This window comes from Oryza brachyantha, chromosome 10, assembly GCF_000231095.2.
Source record: "Oryza brachyantha chromosome 10, ObraRS2, whole genome shotgun sequence".
Taxonomy (NCBI): Eukaryota; Viridiplantae; Streptophyta; class Magnoliopsida; order Poales; family Poaceae; genus Oryza; species Oryza brachyantha.
This window is the reverse complement of record NC_023172.2, coordinates 7,835,903-7,857,031: the sequence shown is the minus strand read 5'-3', so window position 1 is coordinate 7,857,031 and position 21,129 is coordinate 7,835,903. Positions and strand designations below refer to the sequence as shown.

Here is a 21,129-nt window from a genome sequence, read left to right as displayed (position 1 = left end):
ACATAAGTTTTAGAGATATATATAGGGGGTAATTAAAAGCCACCCAAGACAATTCTATCAAGTCGATATGGAGAAGACCGGCAATGTCATCCATAAACGTGCTCATGATACCATGCTGATATAGTTGCATACTGGAGTAGTATTTTTTTTACTGATATGAGATCGATATAATGACGAAATTGGCTGTGACGAGTGGGAGTAGTGCTATTACCCACTATTATAGGCCCCAAAAATGTATTAAAAAAGTATGTCCTCGTTGCTATAGTTCCTCATATACTTGGTCGAACCTACGTCCTTAAATACCGTAGTCGGATATCTATGCGATGATTAAATAGAAATTCAACTGTGCTATCTTTATTCATGTAGCACCATATAATAGTGCTAGTATATTTCTAGCTTAACAAAATAAAATAACTAGTGCTAGTATATTTTTAGCTTAACAAAATAACATTTCACTCCATTCTTTTTAAACTCAGCTCTTAAATTTTTAGACCAAAATGAGGGGCATATTATCAACATATATCAGGTAGTAGAATTATTATATTACTTATTAAATATTTTACCTATCCCAAAATAAATTTATTTCTCTACTTTAACTTCAAATAAGATAAACTTATTTTTAGTACGGATGAATTGTGTTACTGCGTTTAAATCTCCCTGGCATTAAACCCGTGGCCTACTAGCCACCGTATAATCACACAAGAGATATAAATCACAAATTGGAAATTTCCCCGACTAATGATTCACTGGTTCATCCAAAAACGAAGATCACAAAATGTCATTTTTTTTTTTTTGTTGCAGATTTCGGTGTTTCCAAAGACTAGAGAAGAAGCCGACATCGCAATTGTGACTTTCTAGAAAGCCACGCATCACTCTCCATCTCACCAGGGCCCACACATCAAAAAGAAAAAAAAAGAAAATAATAATCCTCATCGGGCCCACACACCTTCCCGCGCCATCGGACGGCGGAGCACCCCGCTGATCCGGCCACGGACGGCCCAGATCGACCCCCGCGCTGCGCCGCGTCGGCGTGCAGATATCTCCGGGCCCCGTGGGCCCGACGCGTGGGACGTGACAAACCCCCTATCTACCATCGAACCCGATGACGGGTGGGGACAGTATGGGCCCACGTGTCGGGGACACGAGCGGGTGAGGCCATGGGTGGAGGGGGTGGGGGCGTCTGGTCCGGATAAGACGGCCCCCTGCCTCCGCATTGACGCGGGTGACGTCACGCTGAGACCCACGCACCTTGCCCTCCCCGTGACGCCGGACGGTGACGGCGTTAGGCCTCTCGCGCGGTGGCCCCCATCGTGGGGCCCACCTCCGGCTTGGAGAAGGGGTTTTTTAGTTCTGTTTTTTTTTTCTTTTTTGTCGCTGAGTGGTCAGGTGCTGCACGCAAGCTTTTGCTTTTATTTTGTTTATTTATTTGTATTTTTTTTCTCCTGTAACGCTGTTCTGTTTCTTTTTTTTTTCTTAGACATGCTTTTGTCTCGTGCTCGTCTACCGTGTGGTTAAGGGTTCGCTAATAAGGCTAGATTGTAGGAGTAACATGGTGCGGATTTTGCTCGTGAAATCTTTTTTGACAAAACTTTCTTTTATATACGCATAATACTGCTATTGATTTTTTTATTTAACATGACTTTTGAATCATTTAACCATTTATCTTATTAAAAAAATTATATTATATTTTTTATATTAAAGGTACTTTAAGCACTACTTATAATTTTGCATATTCCAATAAAATATAAATTTAAAGGTCAAGATTGTCAAATAATAAAAAAACGGAGGGTAAAACTGACAAGTTGCTATTATGTAGGCTTAATCAACTGCTCATATTAACTAACAAATACTCCCTCTGTAAAACATAATAACATATACTCCCTCCGTCCCAAAATAAACCAATTTTTCACTTTTTATCTATAATCTTTGACTCTTTGTTTTATTTAAAAAAATTTTACGATTGATATTTTTGTTTTTATTAGATGATAAATCATGAATAGTACTTTACGTGTGACTAATTTTTTTCTAATTTTCTGAAAAATTTTTAAACAAGACGGATGGTCAAACGCTGGGCACAAAAACTGAAGAATTGATTTCTTTATGATAGAGGGAGTAGAGTTTAAATTTTATCCAATAATATAGCTCCACCTACATATTCATTTTAATGAATCACAATCATCCCTCATTAAAATTTTTCACCCACTTTCTTATATTGGTAAGCGGAGATAGTACTAACTCCGTTTTAAAATATAAATATGTCTAGATTATTTAGTGGAGATTACGGTTTAAAACAAAACACTATAGTATCCCTTAATAAATAAAAAAATGGATGGAGGTAAGCGGGTAGGTGAGATAAAATAGAAAGAATTTTGAATGAAAAATAATCAATGTGACAAGTGGTACTATAAAAAGTGCTAGGAATACTTGTATTATGGTAACATGTTTGAATTTTAAAAATACTTATGTTTTAAAACATATGAAATATGAAGTATTGTATAAACACTGCATTTACAATGACATAGGTTTGAAACCAACTCTCTCGATCCTAAAATAAATTATTATTTTGGATTCAAAATGTACACCTAAGTGAACACTTTGAAATACTTCTCTCACCTACCGCCTCTTTTTTAAATTTCTCTAAATCTTACCCTCAACCAACTAAACATCTCTCATTTAATTAGAAGTATCTTAGCCATTGTCTCCCATCATAATTCACCAGGTCTCTTCAAAGTAGTCAATTATTTTATAATACAGGGAGTAGGTACCAGACCTGATACATATGTATCAGGCATGTTTGAACAATTCACTATTCCATCATATCCGCATAAACTTTTCATGTTAAAAATAAATTATGGTTAACTCATGTAAACCATTGTACTTACTCCGTTCTATATTATAAGATTTTATGTGTTTATATTCATGTACGTATCTACTACTACTATAAAGGGAGTAGTGGTGGTGGGTGGTGGTGAATCTGCCACCTACCCACCATCAACTCCCTTCTATTTTTTTAAAGAAAAAAGTTGAGACCTATATGTTAAACCAATTTTATTAACTATATTTTAATAAAATGCTAATGATATTTTTTAATAAGATTTCGTTGCAACGCATAGGTAATATGCTAGTTAATATATATGTTTTTATGTGTCTATATTCATTAACGAATTTAGGCAAGACCAAAAAGTCTTATAACATGGAACGGAGGGACTATGTCTTAAACAAATTTGTAAATTACCCACCCCCACCCATTCCGTAATGTGAGATACTCATAAAATGTTACTGCCGCTAAGTTTTCTACATCGTAGTGATAGTTTAGGACCCCTTTGATTCAAAGGAATTTCATAGTAATTTTAGAGAATTTTATTTCTATAGAAAATTTTCCTACAATGCCCTTTGAATCAAAGGAACAAACCATATGAAATCATATAAAATTCCTATGCAATGCATCTTCCTATACAAGTTTTGGAGAAAATTTAACGAGAGGTTAAACCTCATGGAAAAAATCTTTTAAAGGCCCCTTTGAATCACATGAATGAAAAAACAGAGAAAATAAGAAAAACATAGGATTCTGACAAAAATGTAATTACAAAACAGAGAATTGCAAAATATAGGAAAAACATAGAAATTGCCGTTTGATTGGACCCCAGAAAAAACACAGGAATTTAAGAAGAGATAAAGACTCAAAAGTATATTTCCATGAGGTTCTACCTCTTGTTAGATTTCCTCCAAAATTTGTCTAAAAAGAAGCAATCCATAGAAATTTCATAGGATTTCATATGATTCATTCCTTTGATTTAAAGGGCTTTGTAGGAAAAAAAATTCTATAGGAATGAAATCCTCTAGAATTCCTATGAAATTCCTTTGAATCAAAGGGGGCCTGAGTCTATATCTCTCCTTAAATTTCTGTGTTTTTTCTGTGGTCGAATCAAATGGTCATTCATATATTTTTTTCTGTGTTTTGCAATACTCTGTTTTAAACCTACATTCCTGTCAGAATCCTATGTTTTTCCTATTTCTTCATTTTTTTATTCATGTGATTCAAAGGGACCCTTATTATACAAAATCGGGAAAAAAAGAGAAAGATTTTTAAAGCATTGCAACACTAGAAAAGGCAAAAGGAACGAAGGGAAACAACCCTGGAATAGAAAAAGGTCAAGTCGATGGAATTTGGAACTTAAATCCTCCGGTGATAGCATTTACTAACAAGCTCCCTTTGTTGAAACAAATTCAATTACTAACTACGGCTCCCATATTTTTCTTATATTTACGCTTATATATCAAAATTTAAAATTTGAAACTTAAATTCAGAGCTGGTTCTGAGATTTATTTTATCGTAGTTTATTTTCCCAGATTTGTCTTTACACATCTAAGAACACGTATATAAATATTTTACCCACCAATTATTTTTTTATTCATTAATAAAACATTTCACTTATGCTTATTTTCAGTGAAAGAATTAACACTTACAAATCTCTATGTCCATATTCATAATCACAAATTATTTTTCCTACAAATGCTTAGGTTTAGTAATGGTTATTTACATATACTTTCTCTTTTCAATGTTAGACTTCATTCGCCGGCAAGACACGAGGGAAAACCCCTTTTTTTAGCACGCTTCCCAAACTAGTAATTATGACGTTTTATGGAAAAAGAAAAGTTCCATCTGAAAGTTAACTTAAAAATTAAATTAATCTATTTTAGATTTGCAAAGACTAATACTTAATTTACTATTCATTTCATCCACCATATGAGCCAAAAGTAGTACTTATAACTTTATATATACTATTTTACTATTATGGAATGGGATGTTAAGAAATAAATATGATGATCTACCTTTAGCTATGGACTAATCATATAGATTAAAATATATTATCTCTCTCCTCTCACTTATCTTTTGCGAGAGAGCTAGAACTACCGGATATAATTTATGGATTCTACCTTATATTCATTACTATCTTTATACATGGTGCAAATTAAAATAGCAAAAGATCAACTATATGGGTCCTATCTATATGGACTAGGCTGCATTCTTCCCCCTTACTAATCTAGTTTCTTTCATTTTTCGTGCACACACTTTTCAAACTGTTAAATGTATAATTTTTTGTGAAATTTTTCTATACGAAAGTTCCTCTAAAAATCATAACAATTTATTTTTCAATTTTTTATAACTAATAATTAATTAGTCATGTACTAATTTATTTGTACATTTTTCGCTTCGAATAACTAAGCCATTGCCAAATGTGGCATAAGTAGTCCATATACATCGAGCATGCCCTCACTAATAAGATGCCTCGTTTACGTGATCATTATATTCTTCTTTTTCCCTCGCTCTTAAATTTTGTGCTTGTTTGGATTGGACCAAAATTTTGCCATGCTAAAATTTTCTTTACTTTCTCACCTTGACGAAGCAGAGATGGAAGAACTCAAATTAACAATCACAATGCAATCATGTATAGGGTCAAGAAAATTTCCACTTCATGTAGGTGCCAAGAACTAAAGGCCAAACACAACACATTTACTATGAACGGCCTAAACCGACTTCTGTATAAAATCTTTATAAAGAAAACCTGTCAATTCCTAATAGTTTGTGTGTTATCTACCTAATCGCAAATGTATTTCAATGTTTTAGACAGAGCGCGGACAGTAATGCATAACAAATAGCCTTCAAATCGAGATCCTCCGCAGAACTGCGGACCAGATTTATAGACTCCATATATAAGTGATTTCTAATACAGAAACGAAATAACAGAGAGGTTGCTCAACCGTCGGTACCATGGTTTCAAGTGAAATACTTCATTTCACTTGAAAGTGATAGAAAAACTCAATCCAAAAACGACGAATGTGTCTAAATTCGTTATACTAGAAGATGTCACGTCCAATCCTAGTAGGCTAAGTTTTCTTTTGAGAAAAATCTAAAAATGTCATTGACAAACGTCTAAGTCTAAGAAATACTATTGACAGATGCGAATTCTAAGAAATGCCATCATACAAATGAATTTGTCTAAAAAATACAATTACTGTTAGGTTTCCGTCTATTTTTGCTATTAAATACACTGTTCATACTATAGCACTTAACGAAAAAAGTTGACAGAAACATAACGGCGATGACATTTGTATTTATTAGATAAATTTGTTTATATGATGGTATTTTGTAGAACTTACACTTGTCGATAGCATTTCTAATAGTTAAGTGTTTGTCGATGGCATATTTTAGATTTTCTTTTTTTGGACACATGAAGTAGCGCCATGTAAATAAATCTGTCATATTTTATTTTGAGGACATAGCGAAGCTATTACGACTTCTTCCTTTTCAAAATATAAGACATTTTAGCTATATTTAGATTCATCTATTAATTAATATATATTGTTTATATATATGTCTAGATTTATTAACATCTATATAAATTTAGAAAACGCTAGAAAGTTTTACGTTATGAAATGGAGATAGCATATATTAATAGAAGAATTGGTCAACAGTTTTGTGGTAAAGCCCCTTGTTATGGATAAATTACACATAAGACCAGAAATAGGCAAAGGACTCAGTAACAATTAAAAAATAAAAAAAAGGGGGCAATGCGGTCCTTCATTGAGCTCTGCACGGTGGACACAACAGGATGTCAGTTGGCTGGTTGTATTGTACTTGTAGGTAAACGACCGGATCGATCCTGTCAGCGACAGAGAGGAAAACACAAATAACTGCAGTGGAAACCGATAAGTATATCTGGATCACTCCAGGAGTTAAGCCATAGTTGGTGCCAGGCTGAAGCTTGATAGGCGTTACAGTCTCATATTCTTTCCTCGTACTTGTAAGTCAAAATTTTAAATTTCAAAACTTAAATTTAGAGTTAAATTTTATGTTTTTATCATAGTTTATTTCTTAACCATTGCTTTTAGATAGTTAAGAATATATATATATATAGAAAGTCTCTATCCTACTATCAGATACATACTCCCTTCACATATAAGTTTTACACCCTAATTATTTTGTAATCATTAATAAGCCATTAATATGAGGACGTGATCAACTCAGATATGATCATATCAACGTTACACCTTGATGGCCCAAATGTGCAAGCATTCTAAAATGCATATATTTGAACAAAAGATATTGCACAATTAGTTGTGCATGGTATCGTTTGAAGAACTATTGGCTTGGGCAAAATGAACGGAAGCGATACCTTGTGAACTATCTGAAATAATCAAAAGCAAGTCACGTACCTTTGAATTTGTTTTTGGACAGACGTCTTGTAATTGTATCATAGACTGGGCCGAGGTGGTGGACTATAGCTAACCCTAGAACGTCTATAGACATATATATATATGTATTCAGTGGCCATCATTGTTTTTAGTTTGTGTTTTGTTTAGACTATTTGGTCGTCGTAGTTTCACCACTAGATCGGGACCTCAAATTAAAGATATTAATCTTTTATGTACAACTCAAATTGCATTTATTTTGATCTAGTAAAATTTTTTTCGATTGTTTATAGGAGAAAAACTTCATGATGAGATCAACTACATGAGATCGTGATTGGGGACGACTAAACGTGCGGGTGCAGTGGTTGTGAGGTAATGATCACTGATCAGTTGTCTTAAAATGTAAATGTCTTTGCGTCACCAAATAAAACCTATCGAAAGATAAAAATGTTAACTTATGCTTAATAAAATAAGTCAAAAGATGATGATATTAGTTGCTTGACAAATAAGAGTCACCGAAGAAGATGGAGATGGCTACCACCAACGTTTGTTGTACACCATGGAGAGATGAGATGACCAATGTTACTAAGATTTGCCCAGATCTAGCCATGACCCAGTTGACGACAATGACGAAGAATCCGAAGACATGCCAACGTTGATGAAACCACTAAAAGACTAAAAAAATCACCGAAGACATGCCAACCCATGATGCTAGAACGAGCACGGATGATGTCTAGTACAACCACCTCAAACAAAAAAACAGTACTATGAGAAAGACTAAACAAATGAAAATAACCGAAATGATGGATATGCAAAGAAGACATGCTCCGACATATCTCTCCCTTGTCTCTGAGCAATGCCCCTCGGATGAGGAGAAGAAGGGATCTAGGAGGGAAGAGGAAGAATAGCTTCCTCTGCTCGAGTGAGAAAACTCGGTCTCCTTAAGCTCATCACTCAGACCTTATTTTTTCTTACTGAAAGATGAATGATAAAAGATTTAATTTTTGTGATAGCTATTTAAATGAACAAATGATAAAATTAAGTACTACAAATTAATCTAATTTTTTAAAAAACCCTATTTAGCAGTTCAAGAAATATGAATGCAAAAATCAAGAAAAAAATTAAGGAAAATCTAAGAGCAAAATGCAGGCTCACTACTATAGCTCTTGCCTACTACCCCATATGTGTCCACCACCATGTAAATCCGGAATGAGTCCAGTAGTACTACCGCCACAAAAACCGCGGTCTACAGGGGACAAAAAAAACCGCAGAAAGAGCCAAAGCGAGGAGTCAAAGACCCGGCCCGCCAAAAACCCGGTCCACGAGCCAAAAGAACTCGCTACCCGGCTCCGAAATTCAAAACCATTCGAAATCCTGCCCAAAAATAAAACCCCCTCCCCCCGCCCCACCCCAAGGGCAGCCCCGTCATTTCGCACCACCTCTCCCACGCCGTGACGCCCCAGACGGCCGCCGTCAGCCACGCGTCGTGCCTCCATTGGCCCGCGCCGGCTGCCCCGGGATTCATAGCAGCAGGCACGCACAGTGGGGGAGGGCCAGGGCCAGAGTAGTAGTACTACCGGCACAAGAAAAAACACACACACACACACATCCACACCACACTCCTCTGCTACTACTACTGCTCCCACTCTGCTCCCAATCCCCTCGCCTCCCCCCGCTAGGAAGAAGGCTCCCCCAATTCGCGGCGGATTCGGGCCTCCGCTTTGCCGCGATCTCCGAATTCCGGGTGGGTGGGGGTCTCCTCTCCCGGATTGGCATTGCGTTTCTTGATGCGTTCTTTTATTTCTTTTCTTTTTTTCTTTTGGGTGGTGGGTTTCTGATCGGGAATTGGCGGTGTGTTTGTGCTGTGCAGGTGGGGGGTTTTTTGGTGTCCAATTGGTGCGAATTGTGGGTTGTGGTCGATCTTGTGGCTGGCCGGAGGAGGAAGAGGGGGTTTCTGGATTGGTGTGGTTTTTTTCTTGGAGTGATCGAGATTCGGGGTTCCTCGTGTGATGCGGCGATGGGCGAATTGAGGCGGAATTGGAGCGAATCTCGGGTCCCCGATGCCTGATCTCTGATTCTTGGTAGCTACATTCTCCTGATTGGTGCGAATTTTTGGGGGAATTTCTCGGATCAAGAATCGGCCCGCCTGTCCCTGCAAGAACAGGGGAATTGGGGGAGGGATTTGGAGGCGGGAGCGATCGATCCGGGCGGCGGCGGCGGCGGGATGATTGCGGCGGTCGGCCGGGGGCCGGAGGGGTGGGGCGAGGACGAGATGTCGGTGCTGCCGCGGCACACCAAGGTGGTGGTCACCGGCAACAACCGCACCAAGTCCGTGCTCGTCGGCCTGCATGGAGTCGTCAAGAAGGCCGTCGGCCTCGGTGGATGGCATTGGCTGGTAAAATTCTCCCCCAATTTGGTTTGCATTCTCCATTCCACAGATCTTGATTCGGACGCAATGCGGAATTGCTTTTCGATTTTGGTTCTGCTTTTGGGGTTTTGGGGTGCGCCAATTGGGATGGGGGGTTTAGCCTGATTTTGCTTAATGAGCTAATCCGGATTAGTTTCTTTGCAATTTGGATTGGTGCTGTTTTGATCCGATTATTTCGGGTTCGAATTGCAGCGATGCCGATGTTTCATGATTTCTCCGTTTGCTGATTGAGCAATGGCGAAGGTCTTGATTGCTCTAGATCTTGTTATGCATCTAGGGTTCCAATTAACAATTCTTGGCTGTAAGGCGTTCTGGATTGAAATTTGGATCCTGTTTGCTCACTGTTTTGGTTGTGGTCCTGGTTGCACTGGGGAGATCTTTTTTTATTCCCCCCACTGCTCCTGATCTGTGTTTCAATTAGGCTGTCAGCATCAATTGTGGAAGTTGTTGACCAAGATTTGCTTGTAGGTTGGATCTGGAGTATCTAGTTTCAAATCTGATAGCAATCAGTGCTAGATTTTAAACAGATTTGAAATGAGCAGCTGCATTTGTTGGTAATGGGTAGAAATGCAATCAGTGTTTTTTAAGTTTGTCAGTTGTATGGGTAGAATGCCGTATGGTTCCCACCACTGCATGGAAACTTGTGAGGATATTCTTGGGAATATCCTCATGTCTTCCAAATGGAATGGATCAATTTTATCTTGTAGATGGAAGGGAGATGGTAATAGGATGTTGTTTTTTCAAGCATCTATTGTGCTCCAATTTTTGTCCATAGTTCAAATTACAAGATGGGATTTTTGTGTGACAAATACTATCAAGATTTTGTCTTTTGGTCCCACAATGGTATGGTTGCAAGTGATATATATAGATCCAAAATCATGTTTTACTGATTTCATGTGATATGCTTACAAGTATTATTATGATTTGTTTTTGGTCCCACTAAGTAAGTAGATCCAAAATTCATGTTTCCCTGTTTTTCCTGTGATGTGCTTATCTTATTCTTGGTCACATATGCTGGAGTGAAGCGAACTAGAGCGAAATACTGACAGGGCGAACCTATCAGATGTGTTGGACATATAGATATTGCATGATTTGGACGTCGCACCTAATGTGATTTTTTTTGGGTGTCATGTTTGGGTTTGGTTATGTCTGCTTCTCTCTGTTATCTTATTGGTTTGTTGTCGACTGTTGTGTTTACTACTATAACTGATTTTATGGTCTTCCGCTATTCTTGCACCAATGTCTTATCTACATTATATGGCTCATGTTCTGTTGGTCACAGTGTCTTTTCGATGTGCATCAACAAATAAATTCTAGTACATTGAAATGAGATGATTATACATAGGTAATCACAATTTTAAGGCATGTTTATATTCTGTGGGTTTTTGTTGAATCATTAGGATTTATTCAGAGCTTTAAACCAAAATTAAATAACCAAAGGAAACCCCATCTGAACCCTCACTTTCCTGACATATTTTCATCCCGTTCCTTGTAGGCAGCCCTGTGTACTGCCTTTTTGCATTTTAGACCTTTTTTTTGTAGAACATTGCTCTGCACTGAACTATAATAGGATACTAGCTGCATGCCAATGTTTTGATGTGGATAACACAAATTACTATAGTATTACTTAAAATAAATAAAAATATATTTTCCATAAAATATGGTACACCATCCTTTTCCATAGGGAATATTCACAATAATTTTATTATATATATGGTTATCCATTTAGATTTTTATTAATAATAAAAAATAAAAAGCTCAACAGTTGATTTGCAAAATTTATGACAGGGGTGGGTGGGGTGACAGACTCATTCATTTAGAGTATAAGATTATATTATGCACTGTTCAGCACAAGGGTTTAATTTTCTTTCAGGTTATTGTTTTACTGCAATGTTTGCTTGATTTCAAATTAAATGATGTATTGGTTCGTTGTGCTAGGTGCTTACCAATGGTATAGAGGTAAAGCTGCAAAGAAATGCTTTAAGTGTGATTGAACCCCCAACTGGCAATGAGGATGATGATAAGTTTGACTGTGAAAACATGCAGTGGAATAGTTCAGATTTGGGTAAGATCATATTCATCCCACACACATGTTCTTGCTTAAAACAAATTTCCCCATGAATTTAAATGCTTATATTCTAAATGCTTTTTTCATTATGTTAGCGTGATCAAATTCTGCCTATTTATTAACAACAATGTAGTATATTTTGATCTATCTTGATTCTTGAGGAAGGATCACATGTTTCAGAACAAATTAGGCAAGGTTTACCTGGTGTCAGTGCACTGCATCAGAGCGATTAGCCCCTAGAATTAGCCATGAGCGCCGTTTCTGTCACGGACCAATTAAGCATTCTGAACAAACTTAAATAATGGCACGGTTTTCTTTACACCTAACCACGTCCCTTCAATTTTGGTTGCATGCGTCTCGTTTGTAATGTTTTTGTCTTGTTTAATCTCATTCTTGCAGCATCCGATGACGCACAATCACCAAAGCCACAGAGGTCAAGGAGCAGGCAGCATAGGGGGTTCCATGCCAAATCCTTCAGCCGCTCCATGTCTTGTGATTCCCACTCCAAGGCGTCCTTTTCTTCCTCGTCAAGGGCTCACACGGTGCGACTTTTGCTTCCTTGGGCTCTGTGCTTGCAACAACCATTATTTGGAAAACTCTAATCACTTTCCAGCAATATGTGTCAATGCTACTGTAGCTATGCCCTGTCAAACTTTGTACTATCTGGGCCAGACTCCTTTAGTTAGCTGTAATATTACGTGTTCTCCAAGATGATGTGCTAGTTGTTTGCTGAAGCTTTTAACTGTAAACTTTGCAGAAAGTTGACCTGAGCAAACTGGAAATGACTGCATTGTGGAGATATTGGCGCCACTTCAATCTTGTAAGTAATGATTCCCAGGTCAAGCTCCACCAGTTGTATCAAAATATACTAGAACTATTGTTCTGACTACGTGCCGAACAGGATGCTAGCCCCAATCCATCCAGGGAGCAGCTAGTGGATGCTGTCCAGAGGCACTTTGTGTCACAGGTTGATAAGCAAGACTCATCTCTGCCAATTTCTATACAGCAACTTGCGTAATGTTGATGAAATGTTACTGAGACATCCTGGTTCTCTTGTGAATCCAAATTGCCATGTTGAAGCAATTGGATGAGTTGCAGGTCATCGTGGGCTTTGTGCAGGCCGCAAAGAGGCTGAAGACAAATGTGAAAGTGGCCTGATGGAGAACTGCTCGTCAACTAACAGATTCAAGATAGGATGAAAATGTTGCTATGCTATGTAATATATGTGCATGAGGTTGCTTAGAGTTGGATGGCTAGATTAATGCACAACTAAAAACTCTTTGTTCATCCTTTTTATGTTAGCTCCCTGTGATGTAGATATGCAGTATGCTGGCAAAGGATCGTGCAACCTCTAGCTCAGTTATCTCCTGCTGACTGGATGTTAATTGACATGACAAGTTATAAATCAGCTTCTCATATTTACCCTGGTCATTTATCACCATATTTTGGGCATATATACCCAGCAAAAATTAAATTGCTATTGGCTAAATTTTCGAGGATAACTCAAAGCTTCCATGACATGTTGATATTGATAATAATTTTTACATTGTCTATAAAGAATTTGAGCCGTTCATATAACATACCTGTAGAGAACTATTCAGAAAAAGGTGCAGGAGAATGATGAACAGGTTCAAATTTCGTGAAACCCTTTTGCAATAGCAGCCAAGAGCAATAGAGAAAGCTTGTTGAGGGCTGCCCGAGTAAAGGTTGCATAAAAGTGGCAGCACTAGTCTTCACCATGTGCACCTTTAGAAGCTGTCTACTGATGAAGGACAACAGCACACCAACACATTGAAATGGAAAAGGTGAACAGCTCATGTAGCGTCTGCTTGTGCAGTCATGCTCGTGAAGATGTTGCTTTTGGAAGGTAAAAAACCATCAGCATAAAATTTTCAACGACTCCAATGATTACTAGACAAAATGAACCGCTTTCCAATTGATGTAATGCCGATAGGGTTAACCTATGGCTCTTGCTTTGTGTATGCAATCTGCATTGAGTAAGACAACTTCTGATCACTAAACAAACCCATTTCAGAAAGAACATCAGTGTTACAAAATGGTGGTCCTACATGGACTGCTAATTTAATGACATCTGCAAACAACAAAACGAATCAAATTAACCACAAAGTACAAATTTTACAGAATTGTACTGGGATCATTAAGATTGGAGCTATACCTTGACATCTTCATCTACAACACAGTAACTCATCAATAATATGTTCTCAGCAGCACAGAAACTTTGGATAATATGAAGCCAGTAGTTGGTTTGGTGTACCAAGTGAATGGTCCTGACCTCATTATGAGTTACTGAGAATACCAAAAAGTGGACAACAAGCGAAAACAGTGCTGCAAGCTCTGCATAATCTTGAAAAAAAACGGACTAAAGCTTGTTGGGCTGCCAATAGTTGAACTGATAGATACAAAGAAAACACTAGACTGAAAGAATCCTACATGTATAAAAGGGAAGACTGTTTCATAATTGGTATCCACATTAATGCCTAAAGGAAACCCTAATCAACTGTTCGAATTAACTAAGTAAGTTAAACTGCTCCCATATTTAGAGCAAATATTGATACCACCCCTGCATATTTTTTCTAAGACAAAAAGTATAATAGAAATGAATATGTGACTACTATGTAACACAACAACTGCATGCATCAATACAACACTATAAAACAAGTTGCTTCTCAACCTTAAAATCTGTAAATTACATGTTTATTTAACCTAACATTCCTGGTTATGCAAAACAAAGTTACAAAGTTAGGTAAATTAATTGTGTCACTCTTTAATTGTGGTTCCTGCCCAATGGTAGTTTCCATATTAGCAGGGAATAAGCGTTTTCTTGAAGTTCCTTTATTTTTTGTGACATGTCTTCATCTATATCAATTGTATCAAAGCAGGATCACCAATGGATCACTTTATTAAAGTAAGTTTGGAAATACTTAAGGAATTTGGTGAACACAATAAGCCAATTTCAACTAAACAGGGTATTTCACTATTTTTTTTTGAACTGGCTGTAGGTCTCCCAAAGTTCACAGAAAATTGATTGAAAACAAAAATTAAAAGATGACATAAGAACTCTCCAAGCAAATATTGATCTCCTTTTTTACTGCCTAAAAAAGACTATGGGCCCCTATCTTTATATTGCATTAACTAATAGTGGTTTCAACAAAAAGAGGAGGCCAGGGAAGTCCACGCAAAAAGCACAACAGGGAGTTCTTCCTAAACTTGATTTTTTTTCTTAACTTCCAAGCTTTCGGATTAAGTTTTTCAAACAAGATGCTTCTTTACTCCAATGGATTTTGCCGGTGAGCAAGTACTAGCATCAAGATTTGCAGTTTCAAGGTTCTCAAATTCTACAGAAACTTTTGTAAATCCTTTCAATTTAAATGTTACCATCCTTGAGGTGGCAATCCTACCAGGTACAGAGTAAGGATTAACACATTCTTTTTTACTCCATGTTTCGGTATATTATAAAAATAAAAATAACAGCAGACCTGTGTGTCAGTAGCATCAAGTTCAGGTAGCAATAGCATCAAGTGCTGGAAGGGGATTCAGCTAACCAAGCCTGAAGATTTGGACCATCTTCTAACCATGAAAACTACAAAACAGATGGTTACATAAGCTATCTTCAGGCAAATGCTCATTGTGGTACTGAAGATTCCATTGCATCTCCATTCTTTCTCTTCGGTAATGTTCAGAGTCTTGTTTCCTCCCAGCCATTTGTAATCCATGTATCACTACTTCATATGTACCCCGACATGCAGATATTCCATTAGCACTCATTTGTGAGAATAGTTGAAGTGCCTTATCAACCTTCCCAGCTTGAAAATAGGCACTCATAAGTGCAGTATACGTAACAACATTCCTGTCTGTAGTCAATAATCCAAAAATACGCACTGCATTTGAAGAATGCCCAGCACAGGACAGTTTCATTATTAATATAGATGCTAGATATGTCCCAAGATTGTAGCCAGATTTAATCAATATTTCAACAATCTCAAACACTAAATCAAATGAACCATTTCTGATGTAATGACCAAGAAGGCTACCATATGCAGATCTGTCAAGTTCATTGCCTATTCTTATACTGTAACGTAGAACTGCACGCCCACATGATGGTCTGCTGTTTGCACAGCAGGCTTGAATAATGTCAGAGAGGATGTGTGATTCCACCTTGATATTCTTGCAAGTCATTTCATTTATCATTTGTTCTATAGCGGACCAGTTTCTAGCAGCCAAAAGGTATAGAATCGTACTTCTGACAGTAATGTAGCCCGGATCAGTAAATTCTGGGTCACATTCAATGCCTTCAAATGCAAGATGAGGATTCACTTCCCGAAGAAGATTGTCACACTCACCACCTGCTTTTAGAGCTTCAAGTGCTTCCAAAAATATAGGTCGGCGGAGAACGATGAAATTTTCCTTCATGTATTGAAGAACTCGGATCATCACTGATGTCTCACCAGCCCTGGAACATTTCTGAACTAGAATATTGCAGAGTGCTTTATCTGGCTCTACACCAGCTTCTTGCATCTTGCCCATAATTTCCATAGTAGCATCAAATTTCCCTAAAGTAAACTAGATTCATGTTAGTATATGATGAACATAGATCATAACTTTATGCAGTCAACATTATATGTGAAAAGATTAATAAAATGCAGCACAAATCAGAAATTAAAAGATTAATCAAATATGTGATGTATCATGACCTGTTACAATCAATAACTGGAACTGGAAAACAGTTGCACACATCAGAAGTGCATTGAATTTTGACGAGGATAATTGATTTAATTTTCTTTCATGCTCTAATAAAACAAATAAAAAATTTCAGGCAGCATAATATGAACAATACAAGGAGTCAAGTACATTGTAAAAGTTGTAGAGTGGAATTCATAAATTGGAGATGAGGGTTTTGAGATTGACTATTGCACTTCCGTAAGCTAAGAAACTTTTGCAGCCTAGACTGTATTTGCCTCTCTACGTACAGGTACAGAGTATTCCAGAATACTAACAAGTGTTCAACGTATTGTTCACAGGAAATTGAGCATGAAACTAAATTATATGACTCAGTTACTAAAGAAGCTCCAAATAGATACCGAGTATGTGTTAAGAAAAGGATGGATGTTGAGAATAGACACTAGACAGTTTCCGATAAAAGGTATATTGCAAGACCAATGAATACAATAAGCATTTCCTACAAGTATGGATGGTGAACTACATCCAAAAGAACCTGCAGAAACCTCACAATCCGCTGAAAAAATATCTAAGCATCCAACCAATACCTACCTATGTTCGTCGAGCTGAACCATATGGGTCTTCCATTAGGCATTTCATCGAACAACAGACCAAACAGCTCAAAACAACATTGCGCTATAAAGAGTAGAGGTAAAAAACAACATAAGCATTTGGTCGAACACCTCACCTACGTTAGCGAGATGCTCGATGAGCACCGTGTACGTCTTGCAGCTGGGGCGCAGCCCCTCTGCCACCATCTCCTCGAAGACCTTCCTGGCATCCGCCGGCCTCCCGGCGTCGAACAGGATCTTCACGCACGCCGTGTAGCTCACGAGAGTGGGCCGGCACCGGCCTTTCCTTGCGCGCATCTCCTCCCACACCCGCATCGCGCCGTAGACGTCCCCGGCGCGCGCCAGCCAGTGCATGACCGTGGTGAAGGTGGCGGCGTCGGGGTCCACCCCGGCGCGGAGCATCTCGGCGAGGAGGCGGAGCATGGCCGGCACGCGTCCGGCCTCGCCGAGGAGGTGGAGCATGGAAGTGTAGGTGAAGCGGTCGTGCCGGAAGCCGCCGCCGGCGCCGGCGCCGGCGGCGAGGCGGAAGAAGAGGAAGGCCTTGTGGAGAGGCGGGTGCGTCTTGAGGACGCGCGCCACGGTGTGGGAGTCCCAGGCGAGGCCCGGGAGGGAGAGGAGGAGCGGCCGCGCCGCCGACCAGGGGTGGTCGCGGAGGATGGAGTACACGCGGCGGACGACGTCGCGGGTGTAGACCGGCGGGGTGGGCGGCTCGGCGGGGGCCTCGCGGCGGGGTTTGGTGGGGCAGCGGCGGGGTCTGGATGGGAGGAAGTGGCGGCTGCGGCGGAGCATTTCGGCCGGCGGCGATGATTCGCTACGCTATGGCCTATAGGGTTACGCCCTGCCGCTTATTACTGATTTTTTTTTGTCTTCTTTCCTCGCTAATTTTCTTGCAGGCCACTGAATAATTGCATAGCAACTCCAGCTGTTCTACCCCTCCCCCATAATTGATTTTTTTTGGCAATTTAAAAAAACAATCTCCAATAATTTGTTATCCGACTTCCCCATATTTGGCAAGATCGCATATCTCCACGTTTGAACGTATATTTGAACGCTGATGATGTACGCGCATGCAGTCGTGACGATGCAAGGATGCATGCTTCCCGCGTGGATGCCACCCGCGCCCCCGCCTGCTTACCGCGCCCATGCAGACACCTCCGCGCACAATCGGCAACTAGGGTCCTGCCGGTGGAGACCATCATCGAGGCCGACGGCTGCTAGGGTACGATCATGTATTTTTTTTATTCTTTTGTATGGTTTGTCTAGGTTTTTAAGGTTCAATTCTGCCTGCTGCTACAGATGCTTGGTTACGATGTGGGGGATTCTATATGTGGATTAATTGTAATTATTCTCTATTTGTAGATTCATTCAAATGGAAGTATGCAGATCTTGGAAAGACATGTTGACGCGAGATGATCACGTTGCTGGTTTAGATGACCTCACATTCCCGATGACACAAGAACTCAAGAAACTCACGATCTTTCTTCTAAAGTTGAACAACTTGACGTGCAAGTGCAGCCAATTCAAGGTGTTAAGCCCCCTCATAAAACAAAGGAATTGGCTAAGAAGACAAAGAATTTTGGTCCAAATGAGGATATAGATGCTTGGTTGAATGTGCGCAAAAATCCCATTATCAAGGCCAATCAATCTCATTTCACGTTTTGGTTCATGCTTACTTTGAGAAAAACAAAACAACAACAGATGTCAGGATAGAGAGTTCCATTATGCATAGTTGACTGATAATTCACTATCAAGTGAATAACTATTGTTCGTGCTATGAGACGATTGAGCGTAGGAATCAAAGTGGAAAAACTATCCAAGACAAGGTTTGTTCTCACATTGTTTTTTATTTTGTTTGTTTGAAAACATATATGCATTGACTAGTTAACATGTACAGATTGCATACGCATGTGAGATGTAAAAGGAATTAGACAAGGACAAAAAAACATTTACTCTTGTACCATGTTGGAACAAATTAAAGGATGAAGACAAGTGAAAAGCTAGGATGGTGGGATTGGCTAAGCAAGAGAAGCAAGCAACCAAGAAAAAACAGAAGATTACACATAGACTCGACACCAAGGAATGTAGAAGCCACAAACACCGAGCAAGAGATTGCAACGGTAGAACCCGAAGAAATAAAAAGGCTACAAGATGTGAAGAAGACAAAAGAAGCCCTTAAGCAAGGAGGTGGCGAAGCTTGCATGGAGGCTCTAGACAAAATGTGGCCTAAGAAGGACACTTTTGATATATAGAGATAGAAGAAGAAATAGGAGAGGTTTATAGGTTCACTTGAGCTAGAGAAGAAGCGGCTGTTAATTGAAGAAAAAAGAGCTAAATCGGATTTGATGAAAGAGGAGAAAGAAATTATGATAGTAGACATGAGCTCCCTCACCCCGCTGTAGCAAGTACTATGAGAGGGTGACGTATACGGGCACAATCAAAGCAAAATGTATGTATTGCATCAAAAAGCTTTCTAGAGCTACGAGGAACGGGACTAAACACCTTCATGACCATTTGAAGAATTGTGTGCAAAAGAAGATCAAGCTAGAGAGAAAGACTTTGACACAATCCTCTTTAAGGTTTTCCTCAATAGATTCAAGGAATTTTATAGTTGAGAACTATACATTTGACCAAGACATAGCTAGAAGGGAATTATGTGCAATGATAGTTTTGCATGAGTACTCTTTAAGCATTGTTGATTATGTTGGCTTTAGGAGATTTGTAGCTGCACTTTAGCCTCTTTTCTTAATTGGGACTAGAAACACAATAAGGTATGCGTGTATATCTAGTATATTACCGGTTTGTAGTGCTTTTGGTCAAGTACTAGATGAATTTCCTAATGTTTTGTGTGATTTCAGATATGAAATTATGGCCCAATATATGTTTGAGAGGAAGAAAACCATTGAGTATATGGCTGGAATTCAATCTAGAGTGACTATCACTGTTGATTTGTGGACTTCAAACAATCAAAGAAGAGGTTATATAGCTATCACAACACACTTTATTGATGAATCTCGGAAACTTAGAAGTATTATTATGAGGTATCTTCTTTGACTTGTCACATGCAAGCGTAAACTTTATTTTTTATGGATGGAATTAAATCTAATCACAATTTTGGTTCATCTACATGTAGGTTTATCTATATTCTTGCTCCTCACACTGCTGATGTCATTTATGAGCAACCACATGAATCATTTGGTGGAGTGAAATGTTAATGAAAAGATATCCACATTTACGCTTGAGAATTGTACTACTAATAATGCAGTAATCCCTATGTTTGTTAGAAATATTAGCAAAAGCAAGTTTCTAAATAATGGGAAAGTGTTACATATGCGTTGTGCTGTCCATATCCTTAGTTTAGTTGTAAACGATGGATGAGATGAGTTGAAAGGTGCAATTGAGAATATTTGTGAAAGTGTAGCTTATTGGACAACCACCTAAAAAAGAATAGAAAAATTTGAGGACATAGCTAAGTATGCTAAAGTTACCATAGATATGCTTAGTGGTGTAGTGCCCTACAAGGCCGCTTTCACGAGAGCAAGCCATGTAGAAAAGCAATATTTGTCTTTGCGAAGTGAGGAAGAATGGAAGTTTGCTGAGGATGTTGCTGAAAGGCATAAATTGTTTAATGACATAACTGAGGTGTTATCTGGAACTAAATATGTAACTGCTAATATTTATTTCACCAAGATTGCTAAGATTAGAAAGAAAATTAGGCAATGGTCAGTTTGTAGCAATCCATTAGTTGAGGCCATGTCTGTTAAGATGGTAACCAAGTTTGATAAGTATTGGTCTGGCATTTAAGAACTAATGAGCATTGCAACTATTGATCTTGATCCTTGCTTCAAAACTCTAGTGCTACTTATGTGTTATGAGTCTATACTGGGTACAACTGGTATAGAATATGAGGACCAGTTACTGATGTGAAAATCTTATTGGTTCAATTGATATGTGAGTACCATGTTGAGGAGGATGAAGATGTTACAGAATCAACACATTCACTTACTAGCTCGGATGATTTCTTATCCAGCCTTAGTGCACGCGCTACAACCAAGAGACCTACAAGAAATGAGCTAGAGCATTACTTGGATGAGGATTTGGTGGAAATTCACACAAAATTTTCAATGTTTTAG

The 21,129-nt window shown here is 38.6% G+C and overlaps 2 protein-coding genes across 5 annotated transcripts; one reads left to right on the top strand and one right to left on the bottom strand.

Moving 5' to 3' along the window:
• The first annotated feature begins 8,759 nt into the window (after nt 1-8,759).
• Nucleotides 8,760-13,121, top strand: LOC102721865. The gene is made up of 7 exons (XM_015841921.2): nt 8,760-8,938; nt 9,065-9,589; nt 11,561-11,687; nt 12,090-12,232; nt 12,448-12,510; nt 12,592-12,657; nt 12,771-13,121. The coding sequence occupies exons 2-7, from the start codon at nt 9,419-9,421 to the stop codon at nt 12,846-12,848; spliced, it is 648 nt and encodes a 215-aa protein (XP_015697407.1). The 5' UTR covers nt 8,760-8,938; nt 9,065-9,418; the 3' UTR covers nt 12,849-13,121.
• Nucleotides 13,122-13,179: 58 nt separating this feature from the next.
• LOC102712667 (pentatricopeptide repeat-containing protein At2g01390) lies at nt 13,180-17,865 on the bottom strand. Of its 4 annotated transcripts, none has more exons than XR_005812593.1 (4): nt 17,116-17,865; nt 15,188-16,261; nt 13,867-14,054; nt 13,180-13,782 (listed from the first exon to the last, which is right to left on the bottom strand). XR_005812593.1 is itself a non-coding variant. In XM_006662226.3 (2 exons), exons 1-2 carry the CDS (start codon nt 17,786-17,788, stop codon nt 15,279-15,281), a joined length of 1,656 nt encoding a protein of 551 aa, XP_006662289.2. In that variant the 5' UTR covers nt 17,789-17,865; the 3' UTR covers nt 14,719-15,278. The 4 variants fall into 4 exon arrangements, 1 of the variants encoding a protein (XP_006662289.2); XR_005812594.1 differs by having other exon boundaries at nt 13,867-14,045; XR_005812595.1 differs by lacking the exons at nt 13,180-13,782; nt 13,867-14,054 and adding an exon at nt 14,081-14,137.
• Between the last annotated feature and the right edge of the window lie 3,264 nt (nt 17,866-21,129).

What these genes read in the sequence shown, in the direction of transcription:
- LOC102721865 (XM_015841921.2), top strand. Translation starts at nt 9,419, where the DNA reads ATGATTGCGGCGGTCGGCCGGGGGCCGGAGGGGTGGGGCGAGGACGAG. An exon ending in GTGGAATAGTTCAGATTTGG is followed by an intron (nt 11,688 to 12,089) that starts GTAAGATCATAT and finishes TCATTCTTGCAG; the next exon opens with CATCCGATGACGCACAATCA. An exon ending in AGAGGCACTTTGTGTCACAG is followed by an intron (nt 12,658 to 12,770) that starts GTTGATAAGCAA and finishes GCCATGTTGAAG; the next exon opens with CAATTGGATGAGTTGCAGGT.
- LOC102712667 (XM_006662226.3), bottom strand. Translation starts at nt 17,788, where the DNA reads ATGCTCCGCCGCAGCCGCCACTTCCTCCCATCCAGACCCCGCCGCTGC. An exon ending in CGAGCATCTCGCTAACGTAG is followed by an intron (nt 16,262 to 17,115) that starts GTGAGGTGTTCG and finishes AGTTTACTTTAG; the next exon opens with GGAAATTTGATGCTACTATG.